This window comes from Sardina pilchardus, chromosome 22 (genome assembly GCF_963854185.1).
Source record: "Sardina pilchardus chromosome 22, fSarPil1.1, whole genome shotgun sequence".
Taxonomy (NCBI): Eukaryota; Metazoa; Chordata; class Actinopteri; order Clupeiformes; family Clupeidae; genus Sardina; species Sardina pilchardus.
Genome location: NC_085015.1, coordinates 16,939,423 through 16,949,422, shown reverse-complemented (window position 1 = coordinate 16,949,422; position 10,000 = coordinate 16,939,423). Strand labels below are relative to the sequence as shown.

Below are 10,000 nucleotides of genomic sequence, written 5' to 3'. Positions count from 1 at the left end.
ACACACACACACACACACACACACACACACACAGACCCTGGTTTGACTACGACTTCAACACGAAAGCCAAACTCTAATGAGTCACTAATAAGTGGCACAGCTTCATGAAGACCGTATTTAGTCAATTCCTTTCTCAGTGTGCTGTTAAATTGCAAATGAGTAGGAAAACAGAGACTTTTACTGCTGCTCAAGACAAGTGCTGGAGTGGGGAAGGATTGAACTTGCTGGCCATTTCCAGGGATGCTACTGGTGAATGTTTCTTTTTGTCATAAGTTTAATCTTAGCAGAAGAGTGTGCCCGGTGACGTTTCCTCTCGTGTAAAAAGCTAGAGATGGGACAAGTGACATTAACTCCTGCATCTCCACTCTAGTAGATGAGATAGCGATATCTCCAGATAGCGCTTTGGATCTGTGTCAACGCAGAAGCGGAAGTGTTTTGTTTGAACTTTACATGTGTTAGTCCTGTAAAAGGAGAATCAACAGGGGCAGACTGTGTCAGCCATGTGATTTTTTATTTGTGACCATTTGTGTAAAAGTCACAAAGACGTAGGTGAGCTGTTTCAAACCATGTTCCTAATGTTAAAAGCTGATGTGAGCAGAAGACTAATACGCCTGTGATGTAAAAGCTGAATAAGCTGGAACAGACTGTGTGTACAAGCAGTCTAGGCAGGAAGGCCTTTTTCAAACTGCTTTGCCTGATGCTGATATCGCTGAAACCTTATGGAAAGGTAAGCGGATGTTTCAAGCTGAAGCATTTAGCTGTTTTTTTGTGTGAGCTTTCAGTTGTCTTTCTTTGGTTGATAGATGCAAAAGCCTATCAAAAGCAATAGGTTGCCTATTGTTTGCTTTGATTTGATTTGGGATTTGGTATTACACTTTGCATTCAGAGTTGGCCAAACCCTAACAATCTAAATTTGGAAGGAAAAGGAATTCAGATAGCACACTAGTTATTGTTTTTTTTTTTTATGATGTCTTTGTATGTTAGTTGAGTAAGAATAGGCACACTACCTCCACTCTAAGGATGGTCCTCTAAGTCCCTTCTCCAAATGAATGAAGCGGTATTGTATTCTACGCTGTGTGTGTGTGTGTGTGTGTGTGTGTGTGTGTGTGTGTGTGTGTGTGTGTGTGTGTGTGTGTGTGTGTGTGTGTGTGTGTGTGTGTGTGTGTGTGTGTGTGTGTGTGTGTGTGTGTGTGTGTGTGTGTGTGTGTGTGTGTGTGTGTGTGTGGCAGCCAGTGAAACGTGGGCTGGAGTATAAGACCGGAGTGGAGTGGGCACCACCGCTGGCATGGCGCTGTAATTCAGTGGGCAGCGCTGGAACACAGATGTGTCGTTCCGCGCGAGGTTCCGCCCTGGAACGTTCCGGAACGGGGCTGCTGCTTGTGTTGGCGCCGAGCGAGCGCAGGCAGCGGCACACGAGCGAGCGAGCTGGCGCCGCTGCCCGCCTGGTGCCCATCACGTGCCAGGCCATGCCACAGGCATCCAGCACCGCCACACATGCACATACTGTACATACACACACACACACACACACACACACACAGATACCAGGCTGGAGAGAGACAGGCACCGAGATGGGCATCTACGAGTTAGAGGGAGGGGCTTATCATAAATATATGATTCTCAAATGTGATCAGTATCCACGATATTCCGCAGCCAACAATGGGGGTCGCTATGACACCGAAAACGTTTTTTTATTTCCGGCGAAGCTGCATTGTATCTATTTTAACGTGACTGTATAGTGTTTAACATATCATAACGCATATAAAAGTAAACTTTTATATATGATGTAGTATATCCATGCTGAGGGCCGAATTTCGAAAGAAATCTAAGTTGAAGCATATCTAGTTAGCTACCGAGAACGCACATGTAAACAGAATGAACAGAAGTTGAAAACAGTATCGGAACGATACATATTTCCGGGTTAAGGACGTTTTATTAGCATTTTATTTACATTGATGTGCACTCTCACACTCTGTCTCAAGCTGGGGCCCGTTGCACAAAAGCAGAATTAAGACATCCGGGATAAGTTACTGAGCCGCGATCACTGAATCCTAAACAAGAGCATACCGGCTGAATTGGTTGCACAAAGACCAATCCAGGATGAGCAGACACGGAATCATCAAGCCAGGTGTAAGTTATTCGGTGTATGTGCGCGTTCTCGTTTCTCCCCAAATAACTCGCGGTTGGAATAAAAAAAAGTCCCGAAAAATAGCGTCTTGCACACAAAGTGAACAACCGCTTTTGATATAGACTAACAACGAGGTAAAGTTTTACTTTTTTGGATGGGGGATCATGATTATTTCTGTTACATAGCGGGAGTAGGTGTGGCAGATCAACTGAATGCAAATTTACGTATGCACCCACGTGTGAGAGCTTCCTTGTCTCGGCACGCAACGTCATTAAGGAAGCGCTTTGCCACCGCAAAGATGCACAAAGTATCTTAATTTGTCTTAAAAGCCGAATTCGTTGAAAACACCTTCGAAAAATGTCCCCTCCACTTCCAATCAACTACTACAGCAGCCTATTCATCAAACATCTGTCAAAAAAGAAGCAAACAACGAGTAGGCTATGTTATTAATTATAAGGCCACCATAATTTAAATGACATCTATGGTATTAGGCAGACATTCTGCTGTGTTTTGCGAGTAAATGCATGTAGCAAATAATATATAAATGGAATCTACAGCTCTTTAAAAAAAATCACGTGGAGGTCTCATTTGAATGACAGCTAGCTGAACCAATCAGATAATGTAATTACCATTAGAATCAACTTATCTTGGATGTTAGCCTGGTCAGGAGCAGGCTAGCTCCACAGAATAAATCGCCATGGTAACTTATACCATAACATATCCTGCTGCCCCCTATCCCGCTTTTGTGCAACTGGATCACGGATAAATTGAGCCAGGATAACCAAGATATCCCGGGTTAATCCCTTATCCTAGTTTTGTGCAATAGGCCCCTGGTGTGTGTGGTGAGCGTTCTGGCACATAATGGCTGCCGTGCATCAAGCAGGTGGGCCTTACTCAGTCAGTGGTGGTCGTTAGTGAGGTGTCCACTTCACTGTAAAGCACTCTTGCCTTGAAAAGTACGAAATAAATGCTCTTTGATTAATGAAATGCGTTGTCGTTGTTGCTGTTGTCGTTGTCGTTGTTGTTGTTAACATTCATCTTTATTTCTCTCTGCAGCTGGTGTTGTGGGTGGGCCTGGGCATCCTGCTCATCAGTACCGTGACCACCCTCTCCATGTCTGGCGGCAACAGCACTGCACCCCCCAAACGCTTCCGGCCCCCCCCGGCCCCCAAGGGCCAAGATCCCATCGCCATCAAACCCCCCGAGCTCCCCAACATCCAGGGTACCATCAACGGTCCAGTTCTGACCCGAGGTGCGATCAGAATATAGCAAACGAAGGCGAGCGCCCGCAACACCGTTTTTTTATACATTTTTTCTTTAAAAAACGGTGTTTTGCTTTTGCTTTCAGCATTCAGAGTTCACTAGGAACGTTTTTGTGAACAGACATGAATGCTAGTGCATTCTAATGAGGGTTTAAAAAATTTACGCTGGAGTCCGATTTGGAATATTTAGACAAAACTGTTCACATTTTAATTTTAAAAAAAGCTTTGGCCGCTTGCCTCAAAAAGTTCGCCTCTGTTTGCCGAGTTTGAACGCATTTCAGGTATACCGAGATGATTCAGAAACAGACTCAAATCAAATGTAGTGTGAACCTGATCCTGACTAGACTTAACGGCCGTTCACACCAGGAACGATGACTATAAAGATAACTATAACTATAAAGATAAGAGCGTCCAGACTGACGAACAATAAGGAAAGTCTCTCTCCACGTGCTCATGAATGTGTTGCCTAAAATCTTATGGATTCTGATTGGCTGTCAGCCGCTTATTGTTCTCAAAATCCCTCTGAAAGTGATCCCCAACAGTATCGTTCTTCATGTCGTTATCGTTATCATTTATGTGTGTTCGATGTTCGTATTCATATTTGCTAGAGAGATAATGTTTTACCGTTATCGTTATAATTATCGTTCCTGGTGTGAACAGCCCTTTAGTGTGATCACTGAAAAATAACCTGTGTACCGTACTCAACTCTGTATGAGGAAAAAAAAAACTCTTTACGGACTACAACTGTGGAAGCAGATCAGCGGCTGAAAAACAAGCAAGAAAAAACAGCCAGACTGAAGAGAGATGGTTATCTGTTGCCGGCCCAAAGTGAAGCCATTGTGTTCGCCTCGCCTTACACGACAGCATAGGATATGAGGGACAGAAAGACAAGAGGAAGGCTGATGGAGAGATTTGAGACGGAGGATGGAAAGAAAGAGGTGAAGAAATGAAGGGGAGAAGCGATGGAGGAAGAGAGAGTCTGACTGAAGAATAGTAGCAGAGGATGGAGTGAGAAAAATAAAAGGAGAGAGAGAGAGAGAGAAAGGAGAGAAAAGAAGGCGACAGACCAGAGGGGAAGAAAGAGAGATGAAAATAAGAGAAATGGAGGAGAGAAAAAAGCAAGGGAGAGAGAAGAGATGGTGGAGGGATGGTGTGGGAGACTGATGGGTTTGAAAACTAGGCCCACATTCAGTGCCCTTCAGACTTCACTGACTCTGCTCCCAGTGCAACTGTGTGTGTGTGTGTGTGTGGGCACATGCACATTTTGGGATTGGTATAACGCCCAAGGCTGTTCCCTGTCCTGGCTGCAGATAGAGGAGAAGTGTGTGTGTGTGTGTGTGTGTGTGTGTGTGTGTGTGTTGGGATAAGGTAGGGAGCGAAATGAAGTGTGGAGTGAAACTGGAGGCAGCAGGAGATGCGTCGTGGAAAGAGGGCGGAATCTGGCACACACACACACACACCAAGGGCAAAACACGCATGCTGCACAGCTTTATTCTCTCTCTCCCTCACTCTCTCCTTCTCTCTCTCTACCGCTCTCCCTCTCTCCCTTCCTTCCTCTCTCTCTCACTCTCTAGGTCTTTCTCCATCTCCCTCTCCCTCCCTCTCCCTCTCTCTCTCTCTCTCTCTCTCTCTGTCTCTCTTGGTCTTACTCCATCTGTTTCTCTTCCCTGTCTTAATCTCTTTCTCCCTTTCTATTTTTCTCTCGCTTTCTATTTTTCTCTCTCTTTCTCTCCTTTTCTCTGCACTTGTACTTGTGTACTTGTATTCCTCCCTTCTCATTGATGCTCCCTCTTTATATCCTCTGTATATCGCCCGCTGTAGATGCTGTCTCTGAATGTCTGTCTTTCTGAACCTGTACTCTGTCTTATCTATTTTCGTATTTGGTCATCCTCATTTGTTGAGTCTGCAAACTCTACATTTGCTCTCTTGGTACCCTTGCTGCACGTCTCAAGAGAGGGCGATGTTTGGAAAAAGTGGCAGAGGATGTTGTTGGAATGATGATGTTGAGATGTTGTTGTGGTTGTTGCTGTTGTTGAGTATATAAGTTAATGTACAGTTATGCATAGACCCACTGTTCCCTGAGTAGAGGCAGAGGAATGAGACCCAACACAGATAGGCCTAGTATGGGATATCGCACCCTCACAGGTCTGGCTCAAAACGGCATGATTCACGCCTAAAGGGGGGGTCATACCCTGCCCTGCCTGCATACTGTACATGGTATGTGTTTTAGCAAGATAATCAACTTTCCGCAGATTAACAGTGTTTCCCTCAAAGCAGTAAATAGTGGGAACTCTGACCCACTATATGCAAGCTGTGCCAAACAAGGTCAAACCCATCACCGTTTATGAAGATTGACTTTCTTGGCGTTGAATGACTCGGCTGCCTTTCTGACTGAGTGTTGTGTTGTGTGGTTGTCAGGCAAAATGGTGTATGAACAGTTAAGTTAGCCGTGCCATCGACGCACGTCAACAACATTGTTGGCTGTAGTAATGTTTGAAATGGACACTTCTTATTGTTGTGTATTACTCCTGGCAAAGAAGTAATACTGCCACAGACGTAATATGGTCAAACTCTACACCTTGCTAGCAAGAGGAGTGTGCTGCTGCTGCTGCTGCATTGCTAGCATGAAGAGTATGCTATCTGCTGCTGCTGCATTGCTAGCAAGGGGAGTGTGCTATCTGCTGCTGATGAAGAGTGTGCTGTTTGCTGCTGCATTGCTAGCAAGGGGAGTGTGCTATCTGCTGCTGATGAAGAGTGTGCTGTTTGCTGCTGCATTGTTAGTATGAGGAGTGTGATGCTGCTGCTGCATTGTTAGCATGAGGAGTATGCTGTTTGATGCTGCATTGCTAGCATGGAGAGTGTGCTGTCCTGATGAAAGGGCGTCACCAGGTGTCTGATTTTGTTCTCTCTCTCTCTCTCTCTCTCTCTCTCTCTCTCTTTTAGTCTCTCTCTCGTGCACTCTCTATCTGTTTCTCTGTATCTGTCTTTCCTCGCTTTTCCTCTCTTCCATCCTCTTCTCCCAGTCTTTCTCCTCTCTCTCTCGCCCTCTCTCTTTCTGTCTGTTTCCCTGCTTTTCCTCTTTTCTCTCTTCTCTCCTCTTCCTCTCTGTCATTTTCCTTCTCGCTCTCTCAGTCCTCCCGTCTGACTGATACTGGCATTTATCACCCTGGGACGCCCACTTCCACACCTGTTTCCTGTTTACGGCGCGGCCGGGGGGGTGGGAGGGGGGAGAGGAGAGAGAGAGAGAGAGAGAAAAACAGAGAGAGGGAGAATATGAATGAAGATGGACGCGGTAATGGAAGGAGGCAGCATGTGTGATGGGAGGAAATATATATGAGAGAGAGAGAGAGAGAGAGAGAGAGAGAGAGAGAGAGAGAGAGAGAAGAGAAAAGTCAAAGGGAGGGTGTGCCACTGAGAAAAATGGAAAAGGAAAAGAAGCAGGTGAAGTATATGAAGTGGAGATTGAACAGGGGGAGTAGTGAGCGTTGTGATTGATTATGAAGAGATGAGATGGGTTGGGGAGCAGACACTGTTGCTGTGGCAACTTTTAAAATGTCTAAAATCTGCTGTGTATTTTGCGGAACCATTCTGCTCAGGAATGGTTCTCACTAGAACCCTGGAGCTCAGGCCCAGAACCCACCTAGAATGATGTCTTCACTGAAGTGAAGGCTTCACTGTCCCCAGCTGTCTCTGACTGTAGATCACCCCCTGTTCCGAGCCTTTGGCCACCGCACTGAAGCCCAGGACTGACCGATGCCTCTGATGTCCAAGTGCTGGTCATGCCACCGTAGGTGTGAAAAGCTTTTATGTTTGTGCACAACAAACGTTGACAAATAAACAACAAGTGCAACAACAGGGTTTTGACCGTGGCAAATAGCCAAAGGGAGAGTGGTCTGCGGTCCAGTGTGTGTCTCAGGAGTGGTCAGTCCACAGTTTAAGCTCCCCTCCGCTGTCTAATACAGGCATTTAAAAAGTGTGTTTGACAGCTGTGGCGACCAGTGACCTGCTGTTAAGTATAATACATTGAGATCCATCCATCCCATTATTGATGCAGAGAGAGCAGAAACGCATTAAGGAGTGTTGCTGTGCTCATTTCATTGCGGCTGGAGAGTGATTGCTGTTGTTGAGTGCGTCCATTTCGGTACAGAACTGATTGTTGTTGATCTTCTCAACCTTTGTTTTACTATAAAGTAAAAGCTGGAGTGGTTCCCACTCTGAAAAATTTCGCTAGACAAAGTCTTTGCAGGGAACATTTTGATTTAAAGGGAGCAGACATTTTCAGCCGTTCCGGCTATTCTCAATGCTCACACTCACTGTAAAGTAGTAAGTCACTGAGATTTGTGTATTTTGATATATTTTAATATAATTTTTTGTATTTTGAATGGTATTTTAATATATTTTTTTGCATGTATGCAAACACTTTTGATGCACAAGACCTTTTGTCATGTAATTTAAACATTGACTACACCATACATTTTATTATTAGCGGGTTGGTGTTTTTATGCTAGTGTGCACCAGTGAGCCTCAGACATGCCCAGTTCATCATTAGCCCGCCTGGTCCCGAGGGTGCTTAACCTCCCTGTGACGACCTAACCTTGGTGAGGGCAGTGCCCTCCACATGCCAGCTGGCTCTGGCTCTGGGGTCGCGCCCCGACTGGACCAGTTTGGACCAGTTTTCAGACCAGTCTCGGACCAGTTCTCGGACCAGATTCAGTCCAGGTCCGTCTCTTGGTTCTGTTACCGTCTGCAGAGCAGCCGAGTTGGACCGCGTGTGCCGTCAGACCCAGCCAGTGCGTTGTCCTTAAGGACACAACCTCCGAGAGGTCAGTCCAGATCACACGAGACGACCCAGTGGTCCTGACGGTCAAGCGAGCAGCATTCCAACTCCTTTTGTGTCCGTCCTTTGGTGTCGACCTAGTTGAAGGGTGAAGCTGTGTGTGTGTGCTGTGTGTGTACTGTGTGTGTGTGTGTGTGTTCGGGAACAACTTCGCCCCATGCGCCTCGTCCCCTGTGTATATCCACCACAAAAACTAGCCAGATGCCCGTGTCCGATGTGGAGTACAGATTATGGAGAACACCTCTGGTTAGCCTCGAGCCATGTCAGGCTAAACAAACACACTCTCAAACACACACACACACACACACACACACACACACACACACACACACACACACACACACACACACACACACACACACACACACATATACAGGAGTGCTTCAACAGACACCTGGAGAGGAGAGTGAGAAGAGAAGCGAAGAGAAGAGAGCAGAGCAGGGAGGCGTTGCACAGTCGTCGTAAATATTCAGTGGCTATTTTTCCCGGGACAAAAGGCAAGGTTATATGGAAAGTGCTGGACATCAATCTCTTATCTGCGGCGGAGTCGGGCTGTGATCTCTCCTCTCGTCTCTCGTTCCCTCGTTCCCTCGTCCCTCTCGTCTCTCGTCTCTCCTCTCCTCTCTCTCCTCGTCTGCTCTCCGCTGCGCTGCGCGGGGTTTGTGCGCCGCTTCTGAGGGTGTGCTGCCCCCTGTTGGTGGCTCCAGCAAGTGTCCGTCTGGACTCTGGATGATTCTCTTCCCTCTGTTGCTTTCTGTCCTCCTCGCACCCAATGAGGCTTGTACAGTAATTTCCTGTGCATAAGCCACGGGACAGTGTTTATGCAAGTTAATAGAAACAAAACCATATTATTATCATATTAACTGCCCCCATGTATTAACCTCATAGCTGAAGAAATTGAGCAAAATCAATGTATAGGCTGCGGCAAATAGTTGGGAGATTACGTTAGCATTTCTCTTTGAGTGTTGAGGTGTCTGCTTGGCTGCTGTAATGCTCTATCTCTCTTTTCTTTTTCTCCCCCTTTCCCTCTCCTCTGACTTCATTCTGTTTCTCATCTTTCCTAATCTTCTCCTCTTCTCTTCTCTCCTCTCTCTCTCCCATCCTTCAACACCATCTGCACAATTTGCCCTCAGCAAATTCTCCTCTCTGTTTTTGATTCCTAATTGCAGACATTCCCCATACTCAATAGGTAAAGATATGCTCACAAGGCTTGGCTGTAGCCCCAGTTGTTTCTGATGACTGTGTTTCCGTTGATGTGAAGCAATCATCATCAGTCCATCTCTTTCCCTCCTCGACAGGTAAGCCAGTGATCCCGCCTGTGAACCCTGGTGAACTGCCCAACAAGTTTAAACCACCAATAAAGAATCCAGTGGAGGAGCGGCCGAAACCGCCCGCTGAGGGACCGCGTCCAGCGGGGCAGGTACAAGGTGAACCCCCCCAGATCAAGGGCCCCGTGGAGGCCCACGACGCCAAGGCCAAGGGGGCGGAGGCGCAGCTGAACCCACCTGAAGCAGGTATCCCCCCAGGTAGGCTCCCATTCTGCAGTAGGTATCCTCCCTGGTAGGCTCCCATTCTGCAGTAGGTATCCCCCCAGGTATGCTCCCATTCTGCAGTAGGTATCCCCCCAGGTATGCTCCCATTCTGCAGCAGGTATCCACCCAGGTAGGCTCCCATTCCGCAGCAGCCAACAGCAGCGAGGGACAGAGGTGGACACAGGGTAGACTGGTGGCTCTCAGAACCGAACAGAACCGTTTGGCATAGGGGGAACCAGGA

At 46.8% G+C, this 10,000-nt stretch overlaps 1 protein-coding gene across 1 annotated transcript in view; it reads left to right on the top strand.

The window, feature by feature from the left end:
* slc38a10 (solute carrier family 38 member 10) overlaps nucleotides 1-10,000 on the top strand; it is a 47,752-nt gene that overhangs the window by 18,252 nt on the left and 19,500 nt on the right. Inside the window, exons 12-13 of the mRNA XM_062527004.1 lie at nucleotides 3,185-3,380; nucleotides 9,526-9,753. Of these exons, the coding sequence (XP_062382988.1) occupies nucleotides 3,185-3,380; nucleotides 9,526-9,753 (424 nt within the window). The remainder of the gene's footprint in view (nucleotides 1-3,184; nucleotides 3,381-9,525; nucleotides 9,754-10,000) is intronic.